Genomic DNA, 21,428 nt, shown 5'->3' with positions numbered 1-21,428 from the left:
TGGGGATATTGACAAGTCTGGTCCGGGGGTCTGATGTTTAGATTGTGTTTTCGTAGTACAGATGCAGTCTCTTTTCTACTCCTTTTCTTTTATGGAACTGTCAGTGTGGAACGCACCTATCTCTTTCCTTCCCATGATTATCTTTATGGCTGTCAGTGCGGAATTTCCAATGTTGACTACGAAACAAACTGCGGTGGAGGTCCCGTGGTCCGTGGTCTGAACACCCCCCAATAAATGCATCCTGATCAGAACTATCCAGTTTTCCGCGAGTGATAATGGCTGACGTTTGTGTAGGTCAACTGCACCCACCGTTCCGAGCCTTTTTCATCAATGTGGTATATAAGAATGCTTGAACTCACTTCATCAGCACCTTCTTATATGCCTTATTGGTCAGAATATTCGGAGCCGTGGGTGCAGTTGACCTCCCCAAACGTCAATTCAGAGACTAACCCACAGGCCAGATGGCGGCCATTACCGCTCGGGGAAAACTGGATAGCAGAGAGTGAAATATTTCAAAATCCTTATTAAAACCCAGTTGTTACAGGCCGCGGCTCATACTTTCAATGGCACAAAAGAACAATCGCAACAAACAATTGCTTGTAAAGAAAATTATTTAGCTTTTTTTAGAGGAATGTTTTCACTGTCATAAGACCAGTTTAGCATAATTCCATTTAATTCCACCACCTCGTAATATTTTTACATACCGTCGTTCGGGGTGACATTGGGCCTAGGGGGTAAAATTGGGCCAAAAACGAAAAATGTTTCAACTTCTAATATCTCAGACACTGTTACGAATTTTGATCAAAACTTCAAACGGTTCGAAATTATATTAAAATTCACGTCTAGGAAATCACAAAACAAATTCCAAGGATTGATTGTGCTCGTACCATAATGCTTGGAATTTGAATGTTAAACTATTGATCGAATGAACCCGTATTAAAATAGTGTCAGTAATGCCCCACAAATCTATTACATAACTAAATTTTAGATCGATGGATACCTGGTGATCATGTTACGATAATCTGTTGTTGTTTTATCGAATTTTATGAATATTTATTTAGCGGTCTTGTTTTTTTTCGTAGCAACGAGCAATGCATGCTAAAAAGGGGTGAGATTGGGCCAAGCCTTTGGTTGATTTGCCATATATATTTGTTTAAAAATTATTTCCGGAGACTACTTTGTTTCTAGACTTTTTTTTTGAAATTTCATCGAAAAATTAGTCGGAATTCACATAAGAAACTCTTTAGGATTTTCACTAGAAATTCTTTCAGATTTCTACAAGAAAAAAGTTTGGAATATCCATGGAAAGGTCCTTTTGAGTTGCTGTTGTGTATTCTTCGCTTGTTTTGTTCAGAAAATGTTCATGTGATCTGAAAAAAGTTCATTTCAACCGCAAAATAAGACTTTTCGGTTTCCAGCAAACCAGAAACTTGTTCTAGCCCAGTGATGAAAAATCAAAAAATCAATGAATATATAGATTTTGACTTCTTCATTGGAATCTATAAGAGTACATCGTTTTTTAGTCTTTATTAAACCTAATATCGGTCTACTTAAACGATATTTTAGTTACCAGATAAACATTGTCGCTTTGGTTCTCTTTGTTCTGCTGTCCGAAACATGTGTGGTACCTAACTGTCAAATCGTATGGATTTTTCCTTCATTGACATTTAGATCCCCTATCCTCGCCAGCAAAAGATGCTCCGGACAGCGACGTCAGCGGCAATGTTTATCTTGTAACTAAAATATCTTTTGTCTACTTACGTCAGAGTTGGATTTTTTTGACGTAACTAAGTCCAGTAATATTCCTTCAAATCATCGACCGGCTTTGAATTTTTCTTGATCCGAATAGGGCTGATGGTGAATACGGCCAAAGGGATTTTCGTGATCCAACTAGCTCCGGCAACGACTCTTACCATTAACCATCTCACTTCAGAGTTGGATTTTATCAACCCAACTAGGTCAAGTGCGTGGGTTTACGAAAATACATTTTCCTTTTGATTTGCGTAAACGTACGTAAACGGAAATTAATTAAAATTTTAAGAGTTTTTTAGGAATCTTTTGGATTTTGGCAATCCATACTGCTTTGACCATATGCGTACATAGAGTGCAGAGGGATTTCAGAAATAATTGAAGAATTATTTATAAAGTGAATTGGGATATTTTTTTTATTTTGACCCCCGTCACTCTTATCAAATATCTCAGCTTTGCTCTGCTAAGGTCGCAGAATATTTTGTGAATAGTCTAATAGCCTATTCAGATTACGCCATTAATGACATAATAATTGGCGTTTCAGGGTAAATACGCTTTATGATGTCATTATTTACGTAATATTCCATACATTTTGCGCTGTCAAAAGATACCCGCTAAAAAGAGTCATTTCGTTCTAACATAATTCAACAAAACAAAACTGCACGCTTAAAATCAATAACACAGAGATGTGTTTGCTTCACACAAAATGGACCTAATGCAGAACATCCCCTAGATGAGTGACAGTTACACAGGCACAAAAATGCCTCGTACGGTCGTGATAACGGTCCTTTTCAACATGTAAACGTTTGTACAGATTCCTTGTTTCATGAGGAACCAAATACTGTTGAAAATATTGAAATCCAAGCTTCAATAAAACCACACGAGCTATTTTTGTGGCTGTGTAACTGTCGCTCATCTAGGGGATGTTCTGCATTAGGTCCGTTTTGTGTGAAGCAAACACATCTCTGTGTTATTGATTTTAAGCGTGTGACAAGCGTCACGCTCTCTTTGCCAGAGAGAAAATTCTCTCTGTTTTCATTTCGTTTCGTAGTTGACAGTCATGCTCTTTCTGTCGCAGCAGGGTCGAATGCATGTTAGATGGAAATCTTCTGAGCGCTGAAGAATAACTCGGATTGTGATGGTTTTGTGGAAAGCATTTTATATGATGAAAAATAATGATGATAATTATTTATTCTCCACTTATTCAACATGAATTGTTTAAAAACAGATGCTCTCTAGAATTAACATAAAGTATTTAACTTAAACCTAGATTTAATAGAACAAATCGAATAAATTTTCAAAGTTCAAGGGCCAATGCGGAAGACAATTTAAAACGTAGGAATGGTTGTAAAACGAATATATTTGATGAATAAACATGATTTCATAAATTGTTTCAATTCTGCTCCTTGAATGGCTTAATATACTTTGGATTTCAACATTTTTCACGTGGGACAACTGTACGATTTGAATGGGATGTATATATAAAGTAGAATAACCTTAAATAAAACATGGATTGGTAATGCATTAATTCATCCAAAATCCAGTTTAAATTATATCACATTCACACGATTCGATTTTGTTAGAAGCTGTATCATTGATTGTCGAGTAGAACGCAATGGTTCAGTTTCCATTTTTGAAAAAAAAAAAAAATTGCTGAGTTGCCCTTCATACATGGAGATACTGGTGGAAATACATTTTAGTTCGATAATATTTCTTGAAAATTGGTCCAATCGTCCTTTTTTTATTTATTTGTGAGAATTCCCAAAAGTATCTAAATTTTTCTATTAAATCTCCGTTCGATCGTAGTACAGAATCAAAATACTTTTTAAACTTAAAAATAAATTGAGGAATAGTCTGATTCCCCGAAGAACGGCGCACCCAGCTAATGAATGTAGCTTCGCTCATTATCCTTAATGAGAGCTTCAAATATTCTTCGAAAATCCCTTTTCATATTTTTTTATATTTTTTTTCGTGGAAACTTTGTTCAGAAAAAAATGTTCGATTGTCGCCACACAAATGCTTGATTTCGCAAATTTAATTTTAAAACTCTCTTTGAATTCAACCCTGTATTAGCGTGCAAATGAGGAAACATGGAAACGTCAAGATATATTATCTTGCTGCAGTCTGAACACCTCGTAATAATTGGATACCCTCTCACTTAACAAAGTCATAAATAGCCCAATCTGAATAGGCTATAAACGTTCCATGAAATTTCCAACATTAGGAGGATTTCCTGCAATCTACAATTCCTGAAATTCAAATTGTTATCCAAATGTAAAATATTGTACATTTTTTTCCTTAGTAGAAAAGGCCAAGGGTTTCGCCAAGGGCAATGGAATTTCACGCTACGGCTCTGATTGTTTTGTATTCTAATTGTATTATAATTGCAGGAGATTGCAACTGGTAGAATAGATTTTTCAACGTTGGCTTTTTCATCATAGATTAATTAAGACAGCTCGTTTGGCATAGTTAAAGATAAAACAAAACAAATCTTCTGAAAGACCGCGGGAGACTCTAAGAAGTTTTCACGAGAAATTCCCAAGGAAATTTTTGCAGAATCTCTATGGAAGATTGTTTAGAAAGTAGATTTTAGCAAAAAAAAATCTTTGGATCTCAACGGAAAATTGCTGGGAATTTTAAAGAAATTTCTTTGGATTTCCACAGAAAATTCTTCGTGTTGTTCATAAGAAGTCATTGGGAAATTCCATTGGCCGAAAGCGACATACAGTCTCATTGGTAATTTGGCCGAAAAAGCCGTTTTTTCTTACAGGTCGTTTTGCCGAATAGGTCATCAATCCGAAAATGCCGTTTGGCTGAAATGATCGTTTGACAGAAGGGGCCATTTGGCTCAAAATGTAATTTAGCCCGACGGGTCATACGGCAAATGTCAATGACTCAAACTATGGTCAAAAATATCGAACCGTTTGGCCAAATGACATTTACTCTCTACTTTTTAAGTTGATACTGGCCTTTAATCCAAAAGTCATCTAGCCAAATTCCATTAAGCCGATTTGAACGTCTATCTGAAACTGTTATCAGGTCGAAAATGGTTTGTCTAAAAATGTAATTTGGCTGATAGCAATAACAGCCGAAAGTGACATTCAGCCAAACAGGTAATTTCGCAGAAACTCATGTCTGGCTAATTTGCAGAAAGCACATTCTCGGGCCTAATGGTTCTCTCTGATAAATGACCATGCCTACCAAACGGTATTTTCGATCAAATGATCTATTCGTTCAAACGACATTTTCGGCCAAACGGCATTTTCAACCAAATGACCTGTTAGCCCATACAACCTTTTCGGTCAAATAACCAGTTTGGCGGAATGTCCCTTTCGGCTGTATGTCGCTGTGGGCCAAACTACATTTTCGGGTTAACCATTTTCGACCGTATAACAGTTTCGGATCAATTTGAAATCGACTTAACAGAACTTGTTTTAATGACTTTTGACTTAAAGGCCAGTATCGATTTAAAAAGTAAAGAGGTTAGGGACGATTCAAATATAACGTCCACCACCTTTTGAGATTTCTAGACTCCCCCTCCCCCTCTGTCACGCTTTTTTATACCTTTTTTATATTTATGTCACAAAATATTAGAATCTAACTAAACCTGTAACGTCATTATTGACCCCACGTAATTTTGTTCAATGGTCATTTGACAATAAGACCATTTCGTCAAACAAGTGGACATTTTCGACCATATCACCCGTTCAGTAATGACATTTGGACCAGACTACCTGTTATGGCAAATGGCTTTATCAGCCAAATTACCAGTACGGATGTATTTCATCTTCAACCAATGTAATTTCCCATGAATTTCTTATGAACGAGATGAATAATTTTCTGTAGAAATCCAAAGAAAATCCTTAAAAACTTCTCTGAGCAGTTTTCCGTTGAAATTCAGGAAAATTTCTTGGTAAAGTTCTAGGAAGTATCCCGTGAAAACTCCTTGGAATCTCCTGTGGGTATTCCAAAGAATTTGCTGTTTTGGCGTTGGCTATGCCAAGCTAGCCATCTTTATTAATCTATACTGAGAAAACCAACAATGAAACATCTCTTCTACCAATTGCAATTTCCTACAAAAATGAAGAACTTTTCGCGTAAATTTCGAAGAATACTCAACAGAAACTAAATAGGAACTTTCCGTGGATATTCCGAATATTTTCCTCTAGAAATTTGAAACAAGTTTCCGTGAACATTCTGAAGAGATTCGCATGTAAAATCCGAAATATTTTCCGCTAAAACTCCAAACAATTTTCTTTGAGAATTCCAAAGAGATCTCGAAATTTCAAAATAGCTCCCGTGGAAAATTCGAAAATATTTTCCAAATGAAAATTCATAAAAAAACTTAAAGAATTTCTGGAGAAGTTCATAATTTTTTTTCGGCGAAATTCAAAAGAATCCCCTGTTAATGTCTTGGAAATGGTCATAATGACCAATTCAGATAAACGACATTTTTGGCCGAATGTCCTTTGAGACCAAATGGCCCGTTTTTTTCCAGCCAAATGAACTGTTCGACCAAATGAGATAATTAAGCTAGATGGGCTTCTGCCAAATGGTTTATTCGGTCAAACTTCGAACAAACAACTTCCAGCCTTGTGGCCTTCGGTTCAAAAATTCTATTTCAACGAGAAATTCTTTAGATTTCAATGGGAAACTCTTCGCAATTTCCACTCGAAGTTTTTAATTTTTACGGATAGCTTTCCTAAATAACAACAAAAAATTTATGAAAGTTTCAAGGAAATCATTGGTATACGAAAAATTATCTGGAGTTTCAACATGATGTTGTAGGGTTCAATAAGGAAATTCTACGGTTCCACTGAATATTCGAAATGTTCACCGGAAATTTTGCAGACTTCTTTAAATTTAGATCGGCGTGGATAATTATAGATCAGCGGCGTGAAGAATTTTAAACGGCGGCACGCCGATACAGAATTGTCGGCGGCGGCGGCGTGTCAAAAACTGTCGGTGGCGGCGGCGTGGCGCGGCGGCGCACACCTCTAAATCGAATCCTTTATTGTTTTAATCCATCATCATCATAATCATCATCATCTACACATTTTACATGTCGATTATTAAAAAATTGTTCAAACTTTCCTGCTTCTCCCTAATTATTAAACTTGTTCAATATGCTCAAATACAATTGAAAAAAATAATCTATCGTCGTATACTTTGGACAGTAATGGGTAATGGATTTCATGAATTTATCCGATTTGCCCATTTTACCCCAATTTATATTATTTTGTATTTTTAGCAATTGATTAGTTTGTAGGTGTTCTGATCACTCTGATATGCAGACGAATGTGTTGAGCGTTTCGGTGAATAAAATATATTTAATATAATTAACTGAAGCTTCATAATAATCTAGAGAACTTATTACAGGAATCGATTTGATGGTCTAGTCAGTCTGACACTTTCAGAAATGATTAGTACCGATGCCTTATTTTGCGCAATCTGTCAAAATTGCACAACTTGTCTAATTTGCCTAATTTTCTTCAATTTTACAGAAATGAAGAAATTGAGGTTGAAGCTTTCCATAAATCAAAATTAATCGCGAAAGGCTATCAATGACGAACCTCTACAAGAATGATCGAAGGTAGATAAGTATATACATTGCGATATTTTTCAAATTGCTCAAACTATGTGTGACCTGCTGTTGATGATATCTTTCAACTTGTTTGTCATAGCAAAATTGGTCACGGAAAATAAACGAGACCATTTGTCATACCAGGTTGGAATGAGTTTGTTCTGTTTGGACCATTTTGGATTAAGATTACCATAAGTTTGTTTTCGTGACCAGCGACGTTTGCGAGTGAATTATGTCTTTTTTTGCTATCGTCTATCATTCCATCTTTTTATTTATTGAAGAGCGACTTCTGTAACTTTTGTCCATATTCGCTACAAATCAAGATAATACTCCAAATGATTAGCTGCTTGAAGCTAATTCGGTATCGGAATTGTCATCATAGTCGAAGCATATATTTAGTATACAATGAAATAATGAACACAAGACCTATTAAAAGTAAGTGTTTGATTTCCGTGATACGGTTCGCAATTATCCTCATTTTTTTCATTCTGACAGACAGTCACTGATTTACCAAACGACAACTCATATGGCCATTGTTCGATCACACCAAAGCCTGGGAGGCTTTTGAGAAATTGCCCCGATTGCATGCTCATGATTTTCATGCACAATTGTATCGTTTTAATCATTGCAATATAAATAGTACATTATTTGATTTTGTATTGTTCTATTATTAGAAGAACGATATTTCACTAAGGCTTATACACCAATAAATCATGCAATGATGGTAACGAACGGATTACACCGTGTATGATTCGTTGCTCGATAAGTTCGGAATGTGTTTTGGAAATTACCCTTTTTCTGACAATGCAAGTAAACACGATTCCCTGTCAAGCTGCTATTCGAAACCTTTCTGCTTACATCATTGTGTACAGTAACGAGTGCTCCAAATTTATCAACCTCCAACCAATACGAGCTAGTGGAAGATTGAAAATCAGCTTATAACAAATATGTGTCAATCGGATAGATTATATGGTAGCTAATATGGAATAACGGGTGAAGGAAACAAACATTGTTTGATAAGATAACAATATCGATGACCGTGCCTTAATTGGTGAACCGATGTTGCTTAATTTTAAACAACCCAGTAGCTTAACATTTATCATAACCACCTACTCGGGCCAATCAAAGGCGTTCGGGTGCAAATCACTCCAAACAACCCACGTGGCAATGATTATCCTGAGGTTATTTTTGTTTTTCCCTTTCGCAGCTGAACGCCGATAACGCCCAAGTGTACGATACGGTTATTTTTACCGGTCCGCCCCCAATGAAGCAACGACTTTGGCCGCGGCATTGCGTTCAGGATTCGTGGGGCTCGGAGCTGCACAAGGATTTGAAGGTTTGTAATTGAAATTGTTTACCCAGTCTGGGATTCAAATTTGGAACTGTGACTGACTGCTGCTTCGTTTTCATTATTTCGTCTGGTTTAGATTGTCGATCAAGGCATCAAGGTGTACAAGGGTACGAATCCGGAGGTGGACTCATATTCGGTTTTCTGGGACAACAAAAAGCTTTCCGACACGACACTGTGCGGTCAGCTGAGGATGAAGGGGGCTACCGATATCTACGTGTGTGGGCTTGCTTACGATGTTTGCGTTGGTGAGTTGGATGTCATGGGAAAACGCAGTGATCCGCAGTAAATATAAGTTGTTTCGAATGTTCATCTAGCCTGTTGGGAACTGAAATCATTTTTAAAAAAATCATCTCTTTTATTAGGATATTTGGAAAATCATGAACTTTAATTTCATATATGATTTCACTTGACAATTGATTCCAAAGACTTGTTCAGAGCGTTGTAAGAATGCACAATGTACATATGGCACAATTAGATGTCCATGACATCGACAGAATATATTTTATATCTCCTATCGCTTCAATCCATCTGTTTGTTTGTTGTTAGATGAGCAGATCAAATCAAATCACCCGTATGCAACTGTTGCAATGTGGATACTTCAATCGACAATAATTATTGATTGCTATCGGAATTCGCTACGTATTGGATACCTATTTTATTATGTTCGTTACTATTTTCGTTTTGCAGGTGCTACGGCGATTGATGCTCTGTCTGCGGGCTATCGGACCATATTGATTGACGACTGTTGCCGCGGGGTGGATGTGAACGACATTGAAAGTACCAAACAGACGGTGATATCGAGCAATGGAGTTATCATCAATTCCAGAGAGGTAAATTAATATGCTGATGGATTGGGCGCGTATCGATCAGTACCTCAGGTTTATAATTGAGTTTCCGGGGAAATCGAGGCATTGCTTGCGTTATTCTGGCGTATATATTCCACCATATAAAATCCATTTTTTGTGGTTCACAACTGCACTTCAGTTATCAAACTGTTATGCCGCCGTAAGCATAACTGTCCCATATTTATATAGAATCCATATCAATATGGGACAGATATGTTTGTAGTGGCAGTATTATACACTATACACCCCTTCGCTATGGTTGTCGTATATGTACTTGTTTACCTATTAAGTTATTTAATTACTCGACTGCACATATGCACAGCATGTGTTTCTAAATGAACAAATGGATGTTGTATTTGTGAAAAAAATACGAATTTACATATCTAGATGGGGATTCAGCCTACATTAGCCAAGCGGCAAGTCTATAAAGGCCATGCTGAAGGTGGCTGGGTTTGATTTCCCGTCGAGTCAGTTAATTTTGGGTTGGAAATATTATCTACGTCCTTGGGCATTACAATATTATTGTGTTCGCCTCATGTAGACTGAACACACTTTTTACGTCACTTCGTTCCAAGAATTCCCTGGAGTCCACACGCATAATCAAGACCTTAGGATCTATACACACAACCAAAGGGCTCTTTTAAAAATTTATCCATGTCCTAAGTGATCCATAAACCAAATTGGCTATGTCTTTAATAACTGTACAGTTTCAGGTCATCTAATAATTTTCTGTAGTATAGAACCAATTTGGATGCGCCTACAATAGTTGTTCTCGCGGTCCTTAGCCTTCATCAGGAGCACACGCATACTCGCCGATGTGCTCAAGAACCGTAGATTCGGCATTGTAGCACTGCAGAAGGTTTGTAGGAAGGGACCAATGGTGCGAACGTTTAGAAGTAATCATACCATCTACCAGAGCTGCGGCAACACACACGAGCTGGGAACAGCTTTCATAGTGAGGGGCGATATGCAAAGGCACGTGATCGGGTGGTGGTCGATCAATGAAATAATGTGCAGATTGAGGATCTAAGGCCGGTTCTTCAACTTCAGCATAATCAACGTCCATAGCCCACACTCCGGAAGTACTGATGATGATGAGTACGCATTCTACACGCAGCTGAAACGTGAGTACGACAGCTGCCCAAGCCACGACATCAAAATCATCATAGGAGATTTAAACGTTCAGGTTGGCCAAGAGGAGGAGTTTAGACCGACTATTGAGAAGTTCAGCGCTCACCGGCTGAAGAACGAAAATGGACTACGACTAATTGATTTCGCTGCCTCCAAGAATATGGCCATTCGCAGCACCTACTTCCAACACAGCCTTCCGTATCGGTACACCTGGAGATCACCACTGCAAACAGAATCACAAATCAACCACGTTTTGATTGATGGACGGCACTTCTTTGACATTATCGACGTCAGGACATATCGTGGCGCTAACATCGAAAACCACTGACCACTATATGGTGATGGTTAAACTGCACCCAAAACTATCCGTCATCAACAATGTTCGGTACCGACGACCGCCGCGGTACGACCTAGAGCGACTGAAGCAACCTGATGTCGCCACTGCATGCGCGCAGAATCTCGAGGCAGCGTTGCCGGAAGAGGGTGAGCTCGATGAGGCCCTCTTGAGGACTGCTGAAATACAGTCAAAGCAGCCATTAACGACGCAGCGGAGAGCAACGTCGGGTATGCAGGACGAAGTCGACGGAACGATTGGTTCGACGAAGAGTGCAGACAGATTCTGGAGGAGAAGGACGCAGCGCGGGCGGTCGCGCTGCACCAAGGTACCCGGAAGAACGTGGAACGTTATAGACGGAAGCAGAGACAGCAGACCCGCCTTTTTCAGGAGAAGAAACGCCGCCTGGAAGAAGCGGAGTACGAGGAGATGGAACAGCTGTGCCGTTATCAAGCAACACGCAAGTTCTATCAGAAGCTCAACGCATCCCGCAAAGGCTTCGTGCCGCGAGCCGAAATGTGCCGGGATAAGGGTGGGAGTATCTTGACGGACGCACGTGTGGTGATCGAAAGGTGGAAGCAGCACTACGAGGAACATTTGAATGGCGCTGAGAGTACAGGCAGTGAAAGTCAAGGCAGCGGAGGAGATGACTACGTCAGTTCAGGGGACGATGGAAGCCAACCAGCCCCCACCTTGAGGGAAGTTAAGGATGCCATCCAACAGCTAAAGACCAATAAAGCATAAAGGATGGTATCGGAGCTGAGCTCATCAAGATGGGCCCGGAAAAGCTGGCCACTTGCCTGCACAAATTGATAGTCAGAATCTGGGAACTGAACAGCTACCGGTGGAGTGGAAGGAAGGGGTTATATGCCCCATCTACAAGAAAGGTGACAAGCTGGAGTGTGAGAACTTTCGAGCAATCACTATCCTTAATGCCGCCTACAAAGTGATATCCCAGATCATCTTCCGTCGTCTGTCACCATTAGAGAATGAGTTCGTGGGAAGTTATCAAGCCGGCTTCGTTGACGGCCGCTCGGCAACGGACCAGATCTTTACTGTACGGCAAATCCTTCAAAAATGCCGTGAATACCAGGTCCCAACGCATCATATATTCGTTGATTTCAAGGCGGCATACGCAACGGTGGATGGTGTGCAAAACTGTGTGAAGATTTCGGGCGAACACTCCAGTTCGTTCAAATTCAAATCGCAACGGGGACTAAGACAAGGTGATGGACTTCCGTGCCTGTTGTTCAACATTGCGCTAGAAGGTGTCATGCGGAGAGTCAGGTGTAACAGCCGATTTTCAACAGATCCAGTCAATTTATTTGTTTTGCGGATGATAGGGACATTGTCGGCCGAACATTTGCACCTGCCTGAAACGTGAAGCAACAAACGTTGGACTGGTGGTGAATGCGCCAAAGACAAAGTACATGCTTATGGGAGGAACCGAGCGCGACAGAGCCTGCCTGGGAAGCAGTGTTACGATAGACGGGGATACCTTCGAGGTGGTCGAGGAATTTGTCTACCTCGGATCCTTGCTAACGGCTGATAACAATGTTAGTCGTGAAATACGAAGGCGCATCACCTGTGGAAGTCGGGCCTACTACGGGCTCCAGACGAAACTGCGGTCAAAAAAGATTCGCCACCGCACCAAATGTGTCATGTACAAGACGCTAATAAGACCGGTTGTCCTCTACGGACATAAAACATGGACAATGCTCGAGGAGGACTTGCAAGCACTCGGAGTATTCGAGAGACGGGTGCTTAGGACCATCTTTGGCGGTGTGCAAGAAGACTGTGTGTGGCGGTGAAGAATGAACCACGAGCTCGCCCAGCTCTACGGCGAACCCAGTATCCAGAAGGTAGCTAAAGCCGAAAGGGTACGATGGGCAGGACATGTTGCAAGAATGCCGGACAGCAACCCTGCAAAGATGGTGTTCGCTTCTGATCGATGACGTAATGGCAGGCCAGGTGCAAAACGATGTGGCGAGCGTGGGACGTATTCGAGGATGGAGAGATGCGGCCTCGAACCGTGTATTGTGGCGTCAAATTGTCGATTCAGTGTTATCTGTTTAGATCTAGACTAAATAAATGAATAAAATTAATCCGCAAGTAGGCTCCGCCAAAGCGAACGTGTGCCGCTCAAAGCGCACAATCACAAGTCCTGGTGTGAGGTGGGACGCTGAACAGACCTGACACGACGGCCCTTCGACGAGACAGGAGGTATTTTTTTTTTTTTTTTTTACAAGGGAGAATGCATTTACACACTAACCCAGTACACGTGCATTGTAGTTGCCAAACTACCACACGGAAGTGTACTGGAGTGTCGGACTCGACCATACCGGTAATACCGACTAAACTCCCTTGGGCTCCACCATCGTTTCCCCCAGGAACTACCTCGCAGTACTACTTCTGGGGGGACGGCAGTACTAAGCGTACTCGCTCATTATCGCTCACACAGGCACTCGTCCCACGCGAGACTGACTTGGGTGCTCGCACACCATTCACTCCATTTGAGTCTTACTTGGATGCTCTCCCGGACGCTCCGCTGCCATGCCTCGAGGTGTCAATAGCGGTAACTGCCTGGGCCTACAGATATTGCGCTACGACACTCCTGCCTCAGCACGAGCAGATCAATCACACCACTGCCGAAGCAGACCACACGCTACCCTGCCGAAGCTGGGACACTCCCCATGCACCACATGTGCACAACTGTAGGTGTGTGGGTACAACCCACTGCTACCCTGCCGCCGAAGCAGCTTCTCCAAAGACCATTCGCTCCATGTGACCCTTTTTCGGGTGCTCACTCTAACACTCCACTGCCATGCCTCGAGGTGTCGAGAAGGTACCTCGACACCTACCTCAGCATGTGCAGTCCATACTCAGACTTCTGCTGCGCTTCGAGGTGTCGATAGCGGTAACTGCCTGGGCCTACAGATATTACGCTACGACACTCCTGCCTCAGCACTAGCAGATCAATCACACCACTGCCGAAGCAGACCACACGCTACCCTGCCGAAGCAGGGACACTCCCCATGCACCACATGTGCACAACTGTAGGTGTGTGGGTACAACCCACTGCTACCCTGCCGCTGAAGCAGCTTCTCCAAAGACCATTCGCTCCATGTGACCCTTTTCGGTGCTCACTTAACACTCCACTGCAATGCCTCGAGGTGTCGATGGGATACCTCGACTCCTACCTCAGCATGTGCAGTCCATACTCAGACTTCTGCTGCGCTTCGAGGTGACAATAGCGGCGACACGCTATGACACTCCTGCCTCAGCACAACCAGATCACTCACTCCCTGCCGAAGCAGCTCACGCGCTACCCTACCGAAGTAGGGACACTCCTTCAACTCACTCTAACACTCCACTGCCATGCCTCGAGGTGTCGATAGCGGTATGTAGGGACCAATCAACGATACTACGCTACGACACTCTTACCTTAGCATGTGCAGTCCATACTCAAACTTCTGCTGCGCTTCGAGGTGACAATAGCGGTGACGCGCTATGACACTCCTGCCTCAGCACAAACAGATCACTCACTCCTGCCGAAGCAGCTCACGCACTACCCTACCGAAGTAGGGACACTCCACATGCCAATTGGCACTCCCTGGGCTTGTGCTTTTGAAGCGGCACACAGTCGCTTTGATAGAGTCCGCTTACGGGCACTTGTGGTTTTTTGGGAGGGATTTTAGCAGAGCCCACTGCTAAATCCCACCACGCCCTAGGCAGTTCTCCCTGACTCGCAGACAGCTGGGGAGGGGTCGTCAAGCCCTTGGACATGGTCCATGCTGTCCCTGCTGTCCCTGCTGCCCCCAAGACAGGAGGTATGCGCAGGCCCAATAAGCCGCCTTTGAAAACAACCATTACGAACGACTTAGAAGCTAATACGACTCAATACAATCGGCAACGACCTAGGCGACGAATAAAGGATCACGATTTGAAGCTTGGAACATGTGTACTACACGCGTCAGAGTCGTCTGCCGCGGCTAAACATTGGGCGGTATCAAGACGGTAGACTAGCCCAAGGATACGCGGATACGGCAGCAGTCTTTTGAAGATGGCTGGAGAGATATTCGATCCAGGAAGAGATCGGCCGGTTGAGCACAACAAAGCCCCTGGAGCTGACCGACACGGTGGGGCACTGGCTAGAGCGCTGCACTGGGTAATTACCAAGGTTTGGGAGGATGAGGTTCTCCCGCAGTAATCAGGGACACCTTCCAGTGTCTTCCATCTACAAAAAGGGCGATAAGCTGGATTGTAGCAACTACCGCGCAACCGCATTGCTGAACGCCGCCTACAAGGTACTCTCCCAAATGTTATGCCGTCGACTAGCACCAATTGCAAGGGAGTTCGTGGGGCAGTACCAGGCGGGTTTTATGGGCGAACGCTCCACCACGGACCAGGTGTTCGCCATTCGCCAAGTATTGCAGAAATGCCGCGAATACAACGTGCCCACACATCATCTATTCATCGACTTCAAAGCCGCATATGGTACAATCGATCGACACCAGCTATGGCAGCTAATGCACGAACACGGATTTCCGGATAAACTGACACGGTTGATCAAAGCGACGATGGATCGGGTGATGTGCGTAGTTCAAGTTTCAGGGGCATTTTCGAGTCCATTCGAAACCCGCAGAGGGTTACGGCAATGATATGGTCTTTCGTGTCTGCTATTCAACATCGCTTTGGAAGGGGTAATACGAAGAGCAGGGATTAACACGAGTGGTACAATTTTCAATAAGTCCGTTCAGCTATTTGGCTTCGCCGACGACATAGATATTATGGCACGTAACTTTGAGAAGATGGAGGAAGCCTACATCAGACTGAAGAGAGAAGCCAAGCGGATCGGACTAGTCATTAACACGTTGATGACGAAGTACATGATAGGAAGAGGTTCAAGAGAAGACAATGTGAGCCACCCACCGCGAGTTTGCATCGGTGGTGACGAAATCGAGGTGGTAAAAGAATTTGTGTACTTGGGCTCACTGGTGACTGTCGAAAATGATACCAGCAGAGAAATTCGGAGACGTATAGTAGCTGGAAATCGTACATACTTTGGACTCCGCAAGATGATCCGATCGAATGGAGTTCGCCGCCGTACCAAACTGACAATCTACAAAACGCTCATTAGACCGGTAGTCCTCTACGGACACGAGACCTGGACGATGATCGTGGAGGACCAACGCGCACTTGGAGTTTTCGAAAGGAAAGTGCTGCGTACCATCTATGGTGGGGTGCAGATGGCTGACGGTACGTGGAGGAGGCGAATGAACCACGAGTTGCATCAGCTGTTGGGAGAACCATCCATCGTTCACACCGCGAAAATCGGACGACTGCGGTGGGCCGGGCACGTAACCAGAATGTCGAACAATAACCTGGTGAAAATGGTTCTCGACAACGATCCGACGGGCACAAGAAGGCGAGGTGCGCAGCGGGCAAGGTGGATCAATCAGGTGGAAGATGACTTCCGGACCCGTAGACTGCGTGGTTGGCGACGTGTAGCCATGGACCGAGCCGAATGGAGAAGACTCTTATATACCGCACAAGCCACTTCGGCCTTAGTCTGAATAAATGAAATGAATGACTGTCAAGTTTACCATCAAGATTTTTTTTCTTTTCAGTTGTTCAGATTATTTTTCGCATTTCAGGCATTTTATTTAAATATGTATTAATTTTAATTAAAGATGTGTAGCGCTGAGTGCTTTAGTGAGTGACAAGTTTGTAAAAATCTGCAGAGGATCAGCGGAGTTTTTATTACGCAAGGAAGTATTTTTCTTTAATATTGGTGGTTCATGTGAGTGTGAAAATTTGCTAGGATGTGCGAATTATCTTCTAAAAGTGATATGATATCGCGCATATGCGGATAAACTAATCCACCATGGTCCCGTATGGATCGATGCAATTCCTCTAATAATTGTTTTTTCAACGGTGGAAATTTATAATTATTATCTGTATATATAAATTGTACCACAACTTTTGCTAGGAAGATTATGTGGCCGAATAAGTTTCACTATGTGGTTTTACTCAGAACAAAATAAGAACAAAATAAAATAATAAATAATATTCTGTTTTCAAGACCTACTGCATATAAAATATAACTGTCCTCTTTAATTTAGGTCGGATCTCCACATATTTAGTAGGTGGTCTCAATATTTATTATCAGCTTTATTTGTATTTTATAATCTTTGTTTTTGTGCGTTAAGGACGCGCTTCCCATTACGTTGAATGTTAAACTGTTTATCAATTATTATGCCCATAAAACTCATTTTAATCATAGATTGCAGATTCTAATCAAACATCCGGTCCACCTAGCAATTTGGATGACGTTTTCATTGCCATTTGCATCGATTTGTTGCACATGGATTACATCAGTTATAGCAGCAACAAGTCCGCGAATTCAACTCTTTATTATCCTTCCATACAATGTTGTATATAAATTCGAATGCACACAGAAACAACTGTAACAGAATTAACAATCCAATTCTGCATGGAGTTGACAATTATTTTTTTGCTTTGTCTCAAATAAAAAAAATAGTTTCATTGATACATTGTCGCCCCATCGACTATAAGGACTTGGCCGGCGCCGCTATTGATCAACATTATAGAGCTGCTGGAACGTGCACTTTGAGAATAGTTGGTGAATCCCAACCACTATTCACTTGGATGGAAGTGCTATTCGCACCAGCTCTGACCAATCACGGAGTAGCAACCATTGATATGTACAGTCAGTCTAAGTTAAGCTAAGCTAAGCTTTATGCCAAACGATCATTTCAGCTAAACGGAATTTACGACCAAATGACATTTTCGGCCAAATAACTTCCCGTTAAATGGCCTAATTGTTTGTTCAGGCAAACGGCCCTTTCCCATTCAGAAGCCCTAGCAGCACACATGTTCCACATAGGTTACTGAAACTTGTATGTCACCGAATTCAGTTTATTTATTTATTTATTTATGAGGATTTTTATGTGGATATAGCGAAGGATTTTCCGTGGAAGTTTCGAAGTTGCGTGCGAATTCCGACGCATTTTCCAAAGAAATTTCGAAATATTTCACATGAAAACTCCGAAGAATTTCTTAGTGGAAGTTTAAAGAAATTCTAAAAAAATTCCAATGGAAATTTTGAATATGGAATGCGTTCGAATTCTGAATTTCGAAAAAGATTTCTGAAGAATGTAATACATTCATATTTGTCAATTTGAATATGCTTATTTCATATAATACTATGGGCCTTTGAGGCTCCTTCAAAAGTTTGTTTTTCAAGTATACTTATTTTTGTTGTAAGAGAAAGGAAATATATCGCAGAAAAAAAGGTTGTTGGCCATATTTTCTTTCTGCTACGATTTAGTGAGGTTGATCTGTATCGCATAGCACATGGATGTCCCTTAATTACACGCCGAAAAATCTAAACCAGTTTTCAATATATGATGGCTCGATCCACTTGGCCAGAGTGCTTTTAACTAAATTACAAATTTTAATAAACGTCCGGTTTCCCAAGCACTCATCGTTCGCTTAGGCAGCCCAAGCACACGTTCTGACCGGCCGATATCTGGTTTCATCTGCATATATTTACATGCACAGACTCATTTTGATGACATCCAAATTGATTTCTCGAAACCAGTCAGGATTTTTTTTCTGCTATTTACCCAGCGCACATATATGTATTTAAAGGCCCACATGAAACGACTAACTGTTCTCCATTTTCCTTCCCCGGAAAAACCAGGTCAAAGCCATGGTGGAGGGTCGTGACCGTCGACCGGAGCTGGGCTACAAACTGGCCATAGAGCTGAAGAACGCCGACTCGGACCTGTCGAAAAATAACGCCTGCCGTCGACAGAGCCAGCCGCAGCAGGACAGGCCGCAGTAAAATTGTGGGCTTTCCCCTCCGGTCCAGCGCCCGGCGCGCATTCCGGGCTCGTTAATTTTCCGAACCCGTTCTGTTTTCAGTTGATTCCGGCATGATTTCTTCACTTCTATGCTTATACGGTTTCCGGTCTACGGATTTTGCTTGCTGCCTTGTCATCACCAGTGATGGAGCCGCAGAATGAGAGGCAGAAAAATTCCATTTCGGCACCAGCTTCCGGTCAGTGATTCTTGTTTGCACTGTAGCCGTGTTATCGTTGTCGAGAAAAAAAATCAAATTGTGCTCGTGCCTATCGTTATATTTCCATGTATCTCTCTTAAATATCAGTTAAACGTTCTATTTGGTCTGCTTGAACAGTGTAGTATCTACTATAATCAACACATAACGAAACTCCACTTCGTTTTTAGTTATGTCATGTAACAAATATTGTAAAGAATTTGTACCTAATGAAAGAATACATTTTTATAATTAATTTTATTTTAGTCACTGTAGTACTTTTTAATATTTTTGAAAGTCAGGTCCATTCTCTTAAACCTTTCCCCTTAAGACAATTTTGATTATTCTTAAGTGTAGAATGACGTGAAAGTTACATCATTCAATTAGGTTTCTAGTAACTAGTTTTAATTCGTATTCATTCCAGCTCTGGAATTATCGTTGATTCCACAATAATGCCCATTATTTTCGTGAAATAGTTAGTAAAGTGACCTTTCTTTAAATGTATTCTAGTTTGAATGGTGATGGTTTTTTATATACTACATAAGTAACTCGTATAACATGCACTCTGAATAGATTTGAGTTTACCTCTAAATAATACATTTTAGAATCCTATCTAGGCAATAACTTCTCCATCTTCAGTTGAGATAATTAAATCATTCGCGTATGCTTTATCACCTAAAATTAAATCAAAATAGGTTGGCTCAATTTCACAAACGAGAATATAATGACAGAAATGAAAAGCAAATGGTGATAAATTATAGATTGTAGTCGGCAATGCAAAACTTATGTGAAGTTACAAAGTAGTTAATTTTCTTGAACATATATAATTGTTGATATATTTTCCCCCTGTGTAGACGGCTGTAGTTGAACAATAATATTTAAAAGTTTAATACACTCCTAGTTAATACAATAGAATCCATCAAGAGGATCGTGAACTATATGTAAACATGATGTAATAAGGCAAAATAAAGATACGTGAATAGTCCCACACTGATAGAAAAACGTGCACATCATTCGAAAGAAAGCACCATCCATTCTTGTTCTTTTCCTCAGGATTGAAAAAATGTCTTACCTTTTATGTCGTCAAAATAATTGACATAAAGTCGTACAAATCAGTCTAATCAAATCAGATATTGAATTGCTATAGCTCGCTTTGTTTCGCAGAACGCTTCCGTTGTTGATGATTCTGTAAAGTTTAACGGATTCACCAATTTAGGAATTCCTTGAAAAATTTCCGGAAAAATCCTTGAGAAATTCCTGGAGGGATTCCCGAAGGAATTCCTGGAGAAAATCTCGAAGAAATTCCTAAGGTAATTCCCAGGAAAAAAACTGAGGAGGAATTTCCACAGGAATTCCTGAAGAAAAACCTGGAGGAATTTCAGGAATTTCTCTGGAAGTTCTTCATGGAATTAATCCAAGGTTTCTTCACAAATTCTCTATGGAATTCTTCCGGAATTTTCTCTGGGAATTCTTCCGCGAATTCCTCAAAGAATTCCTCCAGAAATAACATTTCCTAATATTGGTTAGAGCTCCAATGTTTGCTGATGTACAACAATAAATATGCTCAACCGCAGCATGCTAAGGTTTGAGTTTAAAGCCTACTACATAGAAAAGCAAAAAAGCATGGAAATTTGAAGTTCTATACAGGTAAATGGCGTAAAAAGCCTGTTGCCAGCAAATCGGGTAATGCTAAGTTAATTGAAATACGTCACTAGGGTCTCCGTGCCTTCTATTAAAAGTATACTAGAAAGGCAAAAAGTTACTTAGAATGTCAAGCAGAATGCTTTATTGTCTATTCAGTTGAAGCAACAAGTGCACAATTGCACATTAATGATAGAAATGCGCTCACGTACTCTTGTTTACGGTGTTCTGTGCTTCCGAACGAAAGTTGATACACATTCCCGCTCACGTCGGTAAAATCATGCTAGCATTAGTGGAAATAATGATAACGAATAGATTTCACGTGAAACATAATGCTTCTACCTGATCGAAGCTACGAATATCATCGTGAGCAGAAGCTTATTACGAGAAGTGCATACTTGCAATGCATTGCATACTTGCATACTTGCAATGCATGCAATGCATGCCGATGTCTTCGTATCTCACGTTCCACCTGCCGTTTTCCGCAGACGACCGAGATCGAAATCACACGCACAAGTATGATTGCATCGAATTGAATAATCAATCTCAATTATTTCTTACGACTTTCTTCCGCGTTTCTCTTTGTATTTTATGTGGCTTTCGGAGAGCATCTAATGGCACCGAGCTACGAGTACGAAGGCGACACTTACCTACTTCATCCATAATTTTCGTACTCAACAGAGACAAGCGGGCGGGAATCTGCCGTC

At 41.2% G+C, this 21,428-nt stretch overlaps 1 protein-coding gene across 2 annotated transcripts in view; it reads left to right on the top strand.

The window, feature by feature from the left end:
* The window catches only part of LOC134225398 (nicotinamidase), a 157,874-nt gene extending 138,318 nt beyond the window's left edge, over positions 1-19,556 (top strand). For both annotated transcript variants that reach the window (XM_062705441.1, XM_062705440.1), the window contains exons 6-9: positions 8,541-8,669; positions 8,761-8,929; positions 9,372-9,514; positions 18,724-19,556. In XM_062705441.1, coding sequence (XP_062561425.1) covers positions 8,541-8,669; positions 8,761-8,929; positions 9,372-9,514; positions 18,724-18,867 — 585 coding nt within the window. In that variant the 3' untranslated portion in view covers positions 18,868-19,556. The remainder of the gene's footprint in view (positions 1-8,540; positions 8,670-8,760; positions 8,930-9,371; positions 9,515-18,723) is intronic.
* Positions 19,557-21,428: the final 1,872 nt, after the last annotated feature.

The sequence above is a fragment of the Armigeres subalbatus genome, chromosome 3, assembly GCF_024139115.2.
Source record: "Armigeres subalbatus isolate Guangzhou_Male chromosome 3, GZ_Asu_2, whole genome shotgun sequence".
In the NCBI taxonomy this organism is placed as follows: Eukaryota; Metazoa; Arthropoda; class Insecta; order Diptera; family Culicidae; genus Armigeres; species Armigeres subalbatus.
This window is presented reverse-complemented; position numbering and strand designations above follow the sequence as displayed.